Here is a 16,269-nt window from a genome sequence, read left to right on the forward strand (position 1 = left end):
AATCTTCGTTCTCTGTGTAAACAACACCGCTGCTGATTCCGGAAGTACATGCGGCACTGTCTGGCGCACGGCAACGGCCTCCCCCTTTCACTCTGTGTGCAGCAAGGGATGCCAATTTTCACAGATTACCGATTTTACCTACTTTGGCACAAGTGTTGGTAGGCTAAATGATATGCGTGCATTTGCCATGCTGCTTTATGATTTCGAGTTTCGTATCAATTGTCTTAGGAGACATACTCAATTACACTACTTTGGAAGTTGAAAATTGGTTCGTAAGTAGATCCAAAAAATCTGTATCTTGAAAGTAAGCCCATATAGGCGTTCTTAAGTAGAGATGCTGCTGTGGAGAGATATATAAAACAGATAGGGGATCATGCCAGGGTGCTTTTGTTTTCTTTTTATATCTATATATGTAGTTTTAATATCTCAGTGGTCTGGTACTAAGTGGTCCGAAGACTGGTTGCAGATCACAATGGCAGTTGGGCCTGAGCCCCAGTAAAGCTTTATATACCTAGCAACGCCTCTGCCTTGGCTGATACACTGTTGAAGATAAAAAAAAACTTACTGTTTTTCCACAACCCAGAGTTGGCAAATGTGCCTTTATCTATTGGGTTCCTTTAGTTCTAGATAAGAACTTTCATCCTACGTAACTATACTAATCATGTTTTTCTGTTACGGTTCTGGTTTACGTAATTGTATTTCTGTACTGTTCTCTCTCGCTATCCCCTCACAAAAGCTGGCCTGTAAGGCTGCATTTTCAATAAAATATACTACAAGCAAGAACAAAAAAAAAAGCTAAACTTTTGTGAAACATGCAGAGGTACATAAGACTTTCCATAATAAAATTACAAATATAACATATTTAGATCTTATTAGACTTCAATGCAAATAAACACCAATGATGAGGCACGTGTGGCTATACTATATTTTTTTTTTTAGAAGTATACAGTGGCGCATATTGTATTACACTTTGAACTCGAGTAAAATTTGCATTGCACCCATTCTGTGTGTAACATGAAGGTTATTATTCATCCCAACAGAAGATGGCGTCTGACTGACGTGTTTATGCTTAATCGGGCCTTAATGTCTTGTAGCGCTTTTTTTTATTTATTTTTTTATACACGACTCTGGAAATATCAATAGGCTTGCCGAGCATTTAATCCCTGTATGATATCCTGAAAATGGGTGTTGCTGTGTGACCGTGTCAGACTGAACAGGCGTGGCAGTGGGCTGGTCCACGACGCAGTCGGCGATGAAAAGCTTCATGGGGCTACTCACTTGCCATCTTACACTCTGACAAAGAAACGTCGCAAACACATTTTGCAGCTGACCACGTCTGCCTGCTTTGACGGCGAGAGTCGTGACTTGGTGTTTTGCAGCCAAACAGTGGACGCGGCACTGAGGTCAGTCGACTACCATTTTTTTTAATGCGTTCATCCTCTCCTGTCTGTGCGGTATTGGGCGTTGTACTGCATGCACCCTTGTGCGTGCACGAGGCGTCGTGTGAGCGTTTCGCTCTTGGTTGAAGTATGGAAAACGCGCTCGAAAAGAATTACATCCCTCCTTTGTGCATTGTGCCTCTTCTGTTGTTCACCCCTAATACCCCGAAGTAGTTCAACTATATCCTTGCAATCGCATTCCGATTTCGTCTTTTCTATTTGCATGCACCGTGCTTTCCTTGTGAATTTGTCACGCACTTCATTTTCTTGACAACACAAGGCGAACAGCCCACATGAGCAATCGCTGCGTCGTCGCTGTCGGCCTCCACATACGTACATATTGCAGGAGTCCATTAGTGCATCATTGGCTCGGCTGGTGCTGATGCTGCGTTGCGTGTGAGTGTTGCTAGGCAGCCATGCAACGTGCGGCCCACAAGGGAATGTTAGAGTATGAGGGTGTTTTGGAGATATTGCTCGTGCCCAGTGAGGAGTTGTTGATACATATGAGTTTGTTCATATGACAATTGAAAGAACTGCTGCAAGATTGCATGTGCACTGTATACAGTACATCCAACATTGTCTGTACCACACTGTACAAAAAGATGCTAAACTGGTGTCAAATGGTGAGCGCAAATGGTTTGTGTGCCCTGCAGTTTCATGCAGGGAGTCCAGGGTGTACCCCGCCTCTCATCCAGTCGCCTGGGATAGGTTCTTGCACACCAGCGGCAGCATAGAAGGTGCATGGATGGAGTCTGTCTGGTGGTGTTGCTTGTTAAGTTTCCGATATGAGCGTACTTTGACAATATAGCAATATTCTGTAGCACCATCCCGCTTGTGAAATTTTGCACTCTACCCTCCACAGTACGGTATTGCACCCGAGGCAACCTCTTTATCTGCCCCAGTTCACCCTATGACACCAAAGAAGGCAAGGCAGCATTATTTATGTAGCACGTTTGATTTGTGTCACACAAGCCAAGACACAGCACCTACACACGCAAACGCTAACAACATCCACGAGCAAAGCAGTATAAGCAAAAGCAGCTTAGCAAAATTGCTAATAGCATGTGAAGGCCTTTTTGCATGTGTGCTCGGCATAAAAACTGGTACATCTTAATTTTTGTACAATTTTTGTCTTGTTTACTGTATTTGAGATTTAGGACAGTGCTGCGCCTTTCTGGCCATCCTGTGCCCCACTGATGTAAAGTGATCTTATTTCATTCATTAAGGTGAAAACGGTGTGCACCGAACACTCTGAGTCATTGTAGTCATTATTCAAGTTTAATGACAAAGACTGTGTGCCTCAACTGCGCTGAATCTGAAGGAACCGCTTTCACTGGCCTGTGTTCACTCCCACAATGATGCAAACGCCTCTTTCTATCTGTGCCTGTCTATGAAAATACCAAAAGAAAGAAAAATCCACTCTTGAGCACAGTTACTGCGGTTTGCGCTAGACTGCGTTAAGTACGAAAATAGGGCGCATTTTGTCTAGTACTGTAACGTGTACTTTTCTCCATCAATTTTACACCCCTTCTAGTCATTAGGCATCTGGGGTTAAGGATGTATGTATGGCTGCTGATGGGGCCAGTCCATAAATTGTACTTTTTTTCTATGCAATCTGATCAAGAGGGCTTTAGGACTAGCTAGGTTAAATTAAGTTTTTCCAGAAAATGTTAGGTCAGAAAATGTTATTTCTTTGTTTCCCTGCTTTGATGATCATTGAGTTATTATTTCAAGTACATTGATAGATTCACAATACAGCATTCAGATTCATTCTGGTTCTAGCCGAATGAAAGTGGAGCCAAGGAAAATCAATAGAAAACTACTTAAGGTCATTATTCCAATGGATGTTGGTGCTCCCAAAACCACTGCGCGTTTACGGTACAGTCGAGACATGCATGTGCATGTCAAATTGAGCACCATAATGGACTTGCGGGAAACTTGATGGTTGGACTGTCTTTTATCTGTGTGTTGTTAGTAAATCCATGTCAGGCTCTCCTCAGCCAATTACTGTATGTGTAAGTTGCAAAGGCAGTTTTGTATGGCTACACAGTAGGCTACTGACATACTATGCAAATACTGTTATTAAGCTTGGGTGTGGGGTGTTCTGGGACCTTATCTGCTCCTTGCAGCACTGTGTGTGAATATGTGTGAATACACAGTTGGGAAGAGGCACCAGATGTTTTTTTTTTTTTAAAGATCGTCAAGGTAATTTGTTTCTTTTTACCATTACCCGATCTTACTTGTAATTTAACTTATGGTTCTGATGGTGATGTCTGCATGTGAGCTCATAGCACTTGTGCACCATGTTTCCTTCTGCCCCACAGTGCCTCTTTGGTTGGGTAGCTTTCTTTTGAATGTTTGTTTGAAATAAATTACCTTGCTTGTTAATAGATTTAGGTTATTGCTCAGACGTGAGAGCAACAACAAAAATCACATATTTGTTAGTGGCCTATGTCGTAACTGGGGTCAAATGTAAACACTTTGTTTTTGTGTCTGCTGAGTTTGTGCTTATCTGTGTGGGGAGTTCATGTCTCTTGGGGTAATTCGGCTTCCTCCCACAGTTCAAAATCATGTACGACACTATATTAGATCAACCGAGCACTTTAAATTGAAGATAGTAAACATTCACCCTAATTAGTCTTTTGTGTACTGTGTGAACGCCATCATGTTTTTGATGATACTATGTTCAACAGTTGACTTTGACCAAACCGTGGTTGTAACGCACCAACTCTGAAAGATGAGCAAGTCTCCGACCTCAATGGAAACCCCGGTGCAACGGAGCCCCAGCAATGGGGTCCCTGAAAGCCTCCAGTCTCCTCAGCATTCAACTCCTGGCTCTGAACCGCAATTTAAGAAACACATCTCCAGCCTTCTTCAGAGTCCGGTGAGATCACGCTGCTCTACATGCATCCGGCATAATAAAATACAAACATGAACACTTCTTTGGCTTGTCCACAGAGGGATAAAATGATGAAGCCCTAACTCTGTCAGAAAATCAATTTGATCTCAAGTATCACATTTATGCTGATGCAGCGCAAATGCTATATTCTCTGTGAGCACACTTTGTGGTGCTTGTGCATGCTAAATGACTGAAATGTATCGTAAATTAAATGTGCAGATCAAGATCGTTATTAATGTTTTTAACTGATGTGTCATCTGTAATACTCATTGTGAAATTCTATGATTGAGTAAAACTATAGAACATTGTAATCTGTCTCGGTATGCTGAGAACATGCCTTTGTGTGTTTGTGTGCGTGTGTGTGCGCGCAGTCATTCAAGGAGGAGCTGGACACGCTTATCCAGGAACAGATGAAGAAGGGTGGTAGCTCTTCAAACCTTTGGGCACTCAGGCAATTGGCTGACTACATGGCCTTGCACGGCTCACCTGCAACCCTACCAGTCTCCCCATCTAGTATGTAAAAATTATGATGGTGCAAATTCTGGAATTTTCCCAACCATTGCTGTCTTAAATCAATTGTTTCATGTCCTATTAGCTGCCAACAACTGCCAAAGACAGGTATTCAATAGGCGTGAATTGATTTCGAACCAGTTAATGGCACACAATCAATATTCCCTCTTAAAGACCTGTTTGATTTATTCAAGGAAACACTATAGAATGTACAAGTAAATTAGAACATCTCTAAAACTCTGGAAGTCTGGATAAAAATGCAGATCGGGGTTCTTATTTTCTGTTTTTACCAGTTGTGTTTCAATATAGTCATTATTCCGTCTGATCAATCTGTTCCTAATTTTGTCGTTCTTCTTAAATAAGAGAGCAGCATATTAAATTTGGATACAAACAGAAGAACAAGCAAATATACAGCACTCTTTGATTTTCTTGTTTTTTTTTGGTTCAAGGATTTTTATTAATTCATGTTCTGGCATGACAATGGTATCATCCAGTCGAGCCCCCGAATTAAAAATGGTATGGCCCCGTTATCTCTTGCTGTCCTTGGTGTACATCACGATGTCGCTTGTGGTTTTGCATTTCATTTTAGTTCTGATGGCCTTATGGTAGGTACACAAGGAAGTTTCTGTTAACAATCCATTTTCATGTTTTTTTTTGTGTCTGCTCATTATGCTTAAATTGCTTCAGGTAAGACCCAGCATGTGTTAATCAATGTGCCCGTCCCCATATTACAAAAAATGAACGTGCTCTGCAGAGGACACATTTCTGAAGACCTAAAGTCACAATATTTCTATGTGTATCTTTTTTTTTTCTGACAGTTTCTCATTGTCTGAATTTCTTTTTCCACTGCACAGACATGATGATGGTAACACCCATTAATGACCTCCAAGGCTGGGATCCTGGCAGCATGGTCAAAGGGGAGCGGCTAATGCGCTGCAAGCTTGCCAGCGTGCATCGTCTTTTTGATCTCTATGGATGGGCTCAGATCAGTCACACCTGTCTCACTGTTTGTTTATTTTTATTTACATACTACTCCGAAACACTGCCAATTGCACCAATTTCCAGTTCCAGTGATGTTGGCATACATGATGTGTTCTTTTTTTTTTTTTCTTTTGACAGCTGCGTGTTAGCAAAGAACAGGAACACTTCTTGGTGCTACCAGATGGCCTAGCCTGCAGCGAGGTTACTGGATCAAGCCTGGTTAGTAGTATATATAACCTATTCCAAAAACCAGACGTCCTCCAGAGAGTAAAGTTCAAACATGATAGTTGTATAGTTAATTGCCCTTGTGTTGTTGGGTAAACCAAAATGTTATGGTATTTAAATGTTCCTCATGTTTGAATAGTACAACAGACCTGGATAAATGCATGTATTGACTCTTAGTTAATTTTATGTCATAATATCTCGAGTAGTCTGTATAAACACGTACTATCGGTGATGTGATTTTCAGGTAAAGGTGAATATCTTGGGTGAAATGGTGGAGAAGGGCAGTACAAACCTTGTTGTGGACTCAGAGAAGTTTAGCCTGCACTCAGCCATCTATTCGGCCCGACCAGATGCCCGCTGCCTACTTCACCTCCACACACCGGCCACAGCAGCAGTAAGTCATCCTGGGATGTCATCGGCGGATTATTTAGCCTGGCAAGCCAGACCAATGTCTGTTGTGTCATGTTTGTTATTTTTGTGTTTTGTTTCTTATTCGTTTAATGTTATCCTCATTGAAAAAATTGTGATTTTTATTTAAAAATAAGGACATTTCTTAGTGACCCCAAACATTTGAACGGTAGTGTACTGCTTGGCTGCTGGTTAGTGCGAAGTTCTACTAATGTGATAGATAACTCAGTGATGAGCTACTTATGTGGTCCTACTTGGTACCTGTGGCAGCAGACGCTAGCTTGTGCTGTGAGACGTGACTACAGAAATTCCACGAAAGATTTATTAGAACAGCTGACATTTATTCTGGATGAATCAGAGGTACTGGTGGTGATGGGCTGACTTCCATTCAAAATGAGTTTGAATCCCGAATTATATTAAGGTGTGTGCACCTCTGCAACCATGTTACCTGAGCTATTTAAGAAAACAAAACAATTGACTTGAACTGGTTAGAGGTTAACTAATAAAGTGGAACTTTAGATTTTGTATTTTCAAGTTATTTATCTTGGTCTCATTTTCATGTATTTCAAAAATCTACCCTATGAATAATAGTAGACCTTTTATTTCCACTGTAGCCTCCTTTCACTTCCTTTGCTAATAGGTGTATTAACTGTTTTGATTGTGTTAACAGACAAAAATACATAAGATACTGGAAATACTTAATAGTGTTTTCTTAATTGTACGAATATTTTGGTGATGGTGATGTATGTTGTTTTTTTGTTTTTTTTTGCTTGAGCATCTGTGCAAATGTTAATGCACGTGTGTGTCTGTGTATAGTCTAACAATCTACTGTACCATATTTTCCAGACTATAAACTGCTACTTTGTGCACAAGCTTTGAACCCTGTGGCTCATTGTCCAGTGCGGCTTATCTATGGATTTTTCATGATTTTTATGTATTTATATTTGGGTGGGGTTTATAGTCCAGAAATTATGGTACTTATTTTGTTCTGATCTTTCCCCAACAATGTCTGTCTTTAGGTCTCAGCTATGAAATGTGGCCTGCTGCCATTGTCCCATGAAGCCTTGCTGGTCGGGGATGTGGCCTATTATGAATACAACGGAGTAATGGAGGTGGAGGAAGACCGTGTGGAGCTTCAGAAGAGCCTTGGACCCACTTGTAAGGTTAGGAGACTACAAAAGACTAATCACCACTCATTATAATCAGGTCTTGTGCTTTTCCTCATGGGTCGAAAAAGAATGAATACGTAATTAGTAAATGAAGCACAGCTCCAAGAGGAGCGCTTTTAAGAATGTCAACTGATTGCATGTGAATGAACATCTAATTTGTCAGTGTTTTGATTTTATTCTATTGTGGGTTTCAATTATATAAAGGTACTGGTGCTTAGAAATCATGGCATAGTGGCCCTGGGGGAGTCTGTGGAGGAGGCCTTCTATGCAATCTACCACATTCAAGCTGCCTGTCAAATCCAGGTACACACACATGCACATGTACTTATTCACGTAGCAGTGTTTTGAATTGATTTAATTTGGTTGTTCACTTTACGTATGCTAGGTTTCAGCGTTGTGTAGTGCCGGCGGTGAACAGAACCTGATCTTACTTGACCGGACCACCCATAAACCCAATCACGCTGGCACAGTGGGGTGGGCGGGCTCTACCTTTGGCCCAATGCAAAAGAGCCGCATTGGAGAACATGAGTTTGAAGCCCTCATGAGAACTCTCGATAATTTGGTAAGTCAGTTAAGAAAAATAACATCAGTGCCTCCCCAGTCATGAACCTCACCGCACGTCACTGTTGTATATACGACCATCGATACACACATTGTCACATAGACTTGGAAGAACTGCCTTCCTGTGTGGGTGTGGTCAAGACTATATAAGAGCAGGAGCCATTTTGGGCAGATTAGACCTTCCGCATCTGGCAGATAAAAGCTCCACGGCCATGCGTCAATGTTTGAATAATTGAACTGAGTTTCTCCATGTTATTATGGACTCTTTCAATAGAGGAGCTGGAGCCCTCCTCTCCTTAGTTAAAGTGAACGAGCGATAAATAGATACATGTTCTTTTTTAGTTCTTTATAGTAGGGTGTTTTCGCTTATTTCTACATTGTGTTGTATTCACTTTTAACCACACAATGGTTGATAAAGGTAACTAAAACTTTTGGAAATGGAACTGATTAATGGCCTTTCCATTTATTTCAATGGGAAATATTACCTTGATTTATGAATGTTTCAGATTACGGATGGGATCACGAAAACCAATGAAAATATAACTTGAGGTTCCTTTACCACTTGGTATCTTCCAGGGTTACCGTACAGGTTATGCCTACCGATTCCCTTTGCTGCTGGAAAGATCACGGTCACAAACACGAAAGGATATAGAGGTTCCTGCAACCGCCACAGCCTTTCATCAGTTCAACGATGATGGAGTTCCTTTGGGTCTCAAGCAGCACCCTTTTACCCATCGCCAGCAGCAGGAGAGAACTCGATGGCTCAACACTCCCAATACCTACCAAAAAGTCAGCCAGGAGCAAGCCAGTCCTGGACACCAGCGCAGTACTGTAAGGATGTATTTTTGGAAATGTGATTAGTTTGCAAAACGCACTCAACTGGCTGCTCACATATGTTTGAGCCAGTGATCTTGTGCTGAACCTAATCTATGGAAATAAGGGTTGGGTGGATTTCTGGCATGTCAGGTTGTTGGTCAGGTGAACCGGACACAAATTCTAAGGCAAACATTTTTTTAATCCTTGTTAGCATCCCATGTTCATAGTCAATTGTATCTGTCTGAATCTGTCACTGATATCAACTGGACGTACTTGACGATAACCACCCAAGCAGTGTGAGGAGTTTCAGCAAATTTCCCAAAGCGGTGGAGATTTATGCGTAATTACACAAGAAGTCATGCCTGTGTCTGATTGGTTATTTTTCCTCAGGTGCTGTGGTTTCTTGTAAATCACAATAGATGCACAAGATAAAACAAGAAAGGGCTTTTTCATTGTACTAATGTACAACAGTGTGGTCATACTAAGACTTTTAACAAATATACCCCCCAAAAATTAAATGACTTTTTGTAAAATTGCAAATAGTCTTCTTGGAAAAGGGTTGGGACCTGTAAAATTTTACACTGTTCATGATTTTAAAAAAATCTGGAAAGTGGGTGACGTTGCAGCGATTGTTATTATGGAAGTTTAAAATTCCATACAACTCGCTCTAGGTAGTTTCCTTTTTAATTATTGATTTTTGATCAGTCAAAGATGTATGCTACCTCTTTTTGTCAACTGAGGGACACTCCAGTATCCACACAACCAGACAGGACTAAGTGATGTGTGAAATGATGGAAAAAGAAAAGTGGATGGCTCTTTCATGCCATTGAGAGGAGCTAGTTCTCCCACTTTGTTTACCTCCTCCATCCCACCTCACCCAAGCCCTGCAATGCAGAGAAGGCTGCCTCGAGTTTCGAGTATGCTGCAGTACAGTCTGCCCTCTAGTGGCAGAACAAATTATCACGTTCAAGAGGAACATTTAATACAATTTGGAAACTAACTGTTGTCTCTCTCCCTCAGTGGATGAAAACAGAAGAAGTGACACAAGCTGGTAGTACAGCGATCAAGATAGAAACCCCAAACCAGTTTGTGCCTCTTTTTACTAACCCTCGGGAAGTGATTGAGACACGAAACAAGGTACCTTGTCGCTGTGAACACAGTTGTTCAATAACAGTATACAGTACTTGTTTTGCTCATTTTTGTCATCTCAGATTCGACAGCAGAATCGTCAAGACATGAAAACAGCAGGACCACAGTCTCAGGTCCTCGCCAGTGTGGTAACAGTTGATAGTCCCCCGGTAAAATGAAGTATCTTCATACATACAGTTGTGTTCTAAATAATAACAGCCATTCATCCATCCAACACAAACAAATAACCATTCACAATCACACCTATGGCAGATTTTGGTCTGTACGATAACCTACCATGCATGTTTTTGGAATGTGGGAGGAAACCTGAGTACATACAGAAAACCCACACAGGCAGGGGGAAAACATGCAAACTCCAAACGGGAAGGCCGGGGCCTGGAATCCAACCCATGACTTTGACACTGTGAGGCAGATGTGCTAACCAATGTTTCACTGTGCCGCCCTAATATAAATATAGTAGCAGTGTGTTTAAAAATGTGTGTAAAGCTCAAAATCGTAATGGTTTTTACACAATTACATACCAAAATGTTAAGAAGAAAAAAAGATATTTGAGCAAATGAAATGTCTGTCATTGCAGAATGACAAATTGAATCTACACGTCTATTCTTTCTTTTTAAACTGGAACCTTTTGTTTAATTATCAAATTACTCAGACTCACAAGCAAGCAGATCATGTATGTCGAATTCTTTCCAAGGGTCCCCTACTGGTAAATTATTTGTCATGTAATCTAATTGTCGTCAATATCAGTGATTGATCTGGTTAGTCATTTTAAACTGCTATTATTTTGAACACACCTGTATCACCTTGCAAATCCTTGCTACAGTTAGTAGCTCAGATTTTTTTTTTTTGTCGTCATTTCATTCAGTCACCAGTCACCGCACCCCAAGTACCACCAGAGCCTGAAAGTCCCAACCCCTTTAATCAGCTCACAGACCAGGAGCTAGAGGACTACCGCATGGAAGTGCAAAAGAAACAAGATATCGGGACCAACGGTAGGTTGTCTTGACCAAACTATGAATGCTTCGTCCCATTTCAGGATAGACAATTGTTCTCAGATAAACTAGAACTAAAGTTGTCATTCAGGGCTGAAAATACCTTGCTCATAAGGCAAAATGATGCCAAAAAAGCAAAGTACATTTTTTGCCTTTTAGTTGTGGAACTCCATTGGCTATCTCAGCTGATTTGGTCAGTCGGAGGACACTTACTTAGTATTTATACTTAGTATAAATGAGCATTCACGCGACCTAGCCGCTCTGTGAGATATGGCCTTTATTGGCAAGTTTGCAAGGAACCTTATTTTTGGACAGACATGCAGCGAGCACATGCACTGTTCTGTGCTTTTTAAAGTTGAAAAATCATCTTTCTTTACTCTAAGCACTGTGAGGTGTTTTGTCAAACCTATGTTTTGTGTCTTTGTTTTGTGCCATATCTTCTACACCAGTGTTTCCCAACCTTTTTTCATCCATAGCACACATTTCTATTGGGGAAAACTCTCGAGGCACACCACCAACAAAAATCTACTACTATTTACTCCAGGTTGTATATTAAAATGAGTTATGTTACGATGAAAGACGTTGTGAAAGTGCTATATAGATAAAGTCATATTCCTGTAAAGTATATAGAGAGAATTGAATAAAAATAAATAAATAAATATATTATTTAATTGTATTTCAGTTTTTTTAAAAAGGTTTTAGACAGTGTAAGGAATAAACTATTGAAAGTGATTGTGATTAAAATCCAAAAGAATCAACATGACTGTGTTTACGGTTTTAAACTAGCTCTATAAATATTTCGACAATAAAAACAAAGGCACGTTTAAAGACGCCCTGCTGTTCTGGTAGCAGCTGAGTGGTGATCACAGTGAAGGTGTCACGACTTGATTTTGTAGTTTATGTTGCTGAAAAATGCACAATCCAGGTTCTCCGGTTGAACTACATGCTGGGATTTCCTTTAGTCCGCAAACGCACCACGGCCGTCAGAGCTTCACTGTTATCAAAAGCACACAGCAGCACACACATAAACTGAAAATGTACAGATGCAGCATAATCAGACTGACACAGCATGTAATCTCAAGATTCTCCAATTAACCACGCACGCACGATTAGCAAGCGGACTATGCCTTGCACTAACTGACCAGTGGTTTGGCGATCCTGTTTACAATGCGCTCCGTGATTAATGGAGGACAATTTTGCACAGCACAGCTGAACATGAAAGTTAAAGCGCAAAGTGGTGAGGGATCACTGAATTATCTGTAGAGCAGTTTGACTGGCAAGCAATCTGCAACAGATCAAGTGCTGGTGGGTGTTTGGAGATGATTTGGTCTTTGACCACCCTTTTGAAGCACTTCCTAGTACGGCGGGGCAAAGGTCAAGGCAGGTCAAGCGCTGCCATTTTTGTCCTTAAACTTTGGTGTGATAATCTATCGTACACAACAATCACTATGGATGTCTGCCACACCCTTAATTATTTTCTTTCCCTCTCAGTTACAGTTTCCCCATAGCTGAGCAATTACCACAGTCTGTTAGTGTGTAACTTTGTGCTTTGTGTAAGTAGGGCCGGAGGTGACAAATGACACTTCCCCTACTTCCTCCCCCACAAAGGGCCCTCTGCCCAATCACCCCACTCTTCCAGGTGAGGTTTTGGAGGTGCACTCACTGCCTGCCCTGCATGCCATGCACAGTGGCTATGTGACCCAGCTGCCTGCTGCAGTCTTCCATGAACAATTCTGATCGACTCTGCCCTGCTGCTTTTACCCGCTCATGCTTCAGATGGTCCCTGATGGCCATGTTACTCCTCATAGTGGCCACCAACCACATCTGTGGTGTTTGATCCTAATTGGATAAAGTACAGCATAAAAGAATATCATAAGCATGTGCGGTGTACGTTTAATTGGCTGTAAAGATAAAGTAAATATATGCAATGAACAAATAGATTCCCACTATTCTAAATATAACGATGTACTGTACACTGGTATTGTACAATTCATAAATGATTCATTCTGGTGACCTTGTGAAGTGATGGTGGCCACAGGCATAACCTTTTCTACATTTTTTTTTGTAATACATAATACAAATGAAGCATTATATACTGGGGGCAGCTACTGCCTGCACCCGAAATGGTGACTACCCCCAGCAGAGCATACTGTAAAAGTTGGACTAGATTCCAATCAAGCAAATTTTGATGAAACTATACAATATTTTTACAGTATATGGACCTCACGTTGACAATACTCTCCTGTTAACAGTTTTCATTTCAAGAACTGTTTTCCGTAATAGATCGTGGCAGTGACAATATGTTTGTGGTTGTCTCAGGGGTGGAGCTACATGGTGGCCAGAGGTGGCTAGGGACACCCTTGGTCAATTCTCACACCAAGGGAAACATATTTGTTATCTTTCTACCATTTTCATATGAATGCAGTATTCTTAGACCCTTCCATACTCTCCTACAAGTTTTTTATTTTATTAACTGTCACAAATATTGAGCTTAATGCTAAAAAAAGAAAATTTGATTCTTAGTCACTATCAATCAAATGAATTACTTTCACACCACAGCAAGCAAACATAGCTGAAGAGTCATTGTTTACTATACCATCCACTGTCAAGATTTGACAAGATAAAATACACACAAATACATACCAATTTTGCACATACACACAATACAGGAAGGAACAAATCTAATGAAAAAGAACTGTGACACATTATGGGTTTCTTGTGGTATTGCTATTAAGATAGCTATGGAAGGAATGAGCACAGTATGCAAACTGTCATTGGGTCATCTCTGACTAATCCTACTGATTGGCTGTTAGCTAGTGAATCAGCGCATGAGATAGAAGTGGATCATGAGTTCATACACAAAAGCAAAGCCACGGCATAGAAAATTGCATTATTTAGTGAATTATATTCAGCAAAATTATGCCGTTTTTACTTCGACTTCTTGATTCTGAGTGGGATGGACGTTGTCCAAGATACTGCGTGTGAATTTTATTTCAAGAAACCTTGACTATGGATGTTATGATAAGATGCGGTATGCTATGATATGATGATAAGGCCACCCCTCATTGAGATGTTGTGTCACCCTGGCCACCCCACTGAAAAATGTCGAGCGACACCTCAGGGTGGTCTCATAGTATTCTCCACAGCCAAGGGGGGGGTCACGTTTTAGCTGTCGTCTATTTTCTTTTCAAGGACATTTTGGCGCTAACTGTAAACAAGCCTGCACAGTCACTGATGGTTTACACAGCTTTACATGTGTCTCAAGTCAAAATGTTTTGCTACCTAAGTCATCAGTGTTGATAGTGATCCATCTGTCCCTGTACCCACTGTGTCTCCTGTACCTGTGTCCCTCTGTGTCTGTCTGTCCTTTTCTGTGTTACTCGGCAAATGATTCATAGGGCACACCTCTGGTGCTTTGGTCTTGTCTCACTAGTAAGTATAGAAACTGCACACATCTCATGAAGTGCGCATGCCCATCTGCATTGAAAAGATGTACTTTGGCTTTGCCGCTCCAACAGCACTCAAGATTTGGTGTCTGACTCCAAAAATGTTGCCCCTGTGCTTTCATTTTATGACAATCCTCGGTGCAGGAGACACAAAGACGGACTGCCCGGTCATACAGAACGGAGGTGAAGAGGAGAAGCAAGCTGAAGAACTAGAAAAAGGGATGAAGGCGCTTTCTACCAACGAATCCTCAACCCCTGCTGCTCTGCCTACCAAACCGCAGGATGGCACACCAGAAGGTTCGCCATCCAAGTCCCCGTCCAAGAAGAAGAAGAAGTTTAAGCCACCATCATTCCTGAAAAAGAGCAAGAAGCAGAAGGAAAAAGTTGAAACTTGAGTTGCATACCATCTAACCTTGATGAAATATTGCTGTGAAATATTTCTTTGTACACACAGTGCAGTAACACGGGTGGCGTTCACTGCAGGGCTTTCCAAACACAGTCAGTAACAAACCCATTTTCAAAAATGACAGTTTTATTGACTGTGGTCACTCTTTTGCTCTTTCAAAAAAACATTATAATAATCTGGGTCAGCTCCAAGGCACTACCACTGCTACCCATCACACATGCTCTGTATTTCTCATGTTTAAGTCACCTACATTTGACACCAACTTTACTGTAGAGCAGGGGTGCCCAATACGTCGATCGCGATCGACCGGTCGATCGCCAAGCCACTATTGGTCGATCGCGTGATATTAAAATGTTTTTTTTTTTTTTTTTTTTTTTTTTTTTTTTTTTTTCTTCGCACTTGACGCGTGTACAAACAACGGCGCTAACAACACAACACAAACACGCTAGCTCGCGAGTTCCCTCCAATTGTCAGAACCCTGTTTTTTCTCTTAAACTTAAGAAAGGGTATAAAAATGAGTGGGGCAGCTGGCCATAGTAAGAAGTATCACTTTGGGAGTAGGACTTTTTTTTCACAATGACATATACGTATATATATATATATATATAAAAAAAAAATTTTTTAGTGGGTAGATCTTTGTGACTTGGTCATTTCAAAAGTAGCTCGCGAGTTGAAAAAGTTTGGGCACCCCTGCTGTAGAGGATATGATTCTCATTTTGCATATTGCATATATCATTTATATCATATATGGCTACTCAGAATTGGTCCCTCAGTATCGTTAGAAAAGCACTTGATTGATCATAGCGTCTTGTAATTGTTTAGTTCTAAACATCACATTGATATTGCTGATGTAAATGTGAGCACATGTGCATTACATGTAGAAATGTATACGGATAGCTACTGATTGTGCTCTGAAAATTGTTTATTGCAAATCTACCAGTCTATAAACATTATAATAGCAGGAATACAACAAAAATGAGCGCTGGGGGAAAAAATGACAGTCTTGCAAGAAAATAAAGGTGGCTATAAAATATGCTTGTAATCGCAGCTTAAAGACTCGTAAATACACTGAAGGCACTAAAACATTCCACTTTCCCCATATTCCCGTGTATGTGTATGCAAAATACCTCCAAACAGTCAAATATGCTTTCTGTTTTAAGTCATTTGGTGCAAAACAAACACTGATGCGATGTTTGCTCATAATTTTAATCATTTTATATTAGAATGTGTATGTGAATGTTGCAAGTCTACCATATATCTGTCATTAA

At 40.8% G+C, this 16,269-nt stretch overlaps 1 protein-coding gene across 5 annotated transcripts; it reads left to right on the forward strand.

Moving 5' to 3' along the window:
• Positions 1-1,121: 1,121 nt before the first annotated feature.
• add2 (adducin 2 (beta)) lies at positions 1,122-15,209 on the forward strand. 5 transcript variants are annotated; one of them, XM_037259241.1, is made up of 16 exons: positions 1,122-1,403; positions 4,133-4,323; positions 4,710-4,851; positions 5,703-5,854; positions 5,968-6,048; positions 6,299-6,448; positions 7,482-7,625; positions 7,836-7,934; positions 8,017-8,193; positions 8,769-9,023; positions 10,029-10,145; positions 10,220-10,306; positions 11,023-11,149; positions 12,711-12,788; positions 14,548-14,581; positions 14,740-14,861. In XM_037259241.1, coding segments are annotated over exons 2-16 (1,791 nt in total). In that variant the 5' UTR covers positions 1,122-1,403; positions 4,133-4,176; the 3' UTR covers positions 14,741-14,861. The 5 variants fall into 5 exon arrangements, with proteins under 5 accessions (XP_037115136.1, XP_037115132.1, XP_037115135.1 ...); XM_037259237.1 differs by lacking the exon at positions 14,548-14,581 and having other exon boundaries at positions 1,125-1,403; positions 14,740-15,209; XM_037259239.1 differs by lacking the exons at positions 1,122-1,403; positions 14,548-14,581 and adding an exon at positions 3,625-3,644 and having other exon boundaries at positions 14,740-15,209.
• The last annotated feature ends 1,060 nt before the right edge of the window (positions 15,210-16,269 follow it).

This window comes from Syngnathus acus, chromosome 9 (assembly GCF_901709675.1).
Source record: "Syngnathus acus chromosome 9, fSynAcu1.2, whole genome shotgun sequence".
Classification (NCBI taxonomy): Eukaryota; Metazoa; Chordata; class Actinopteri; order Syngnathiformes; family Syngnathidae; genus Syngnathus; species Syngnathus acus.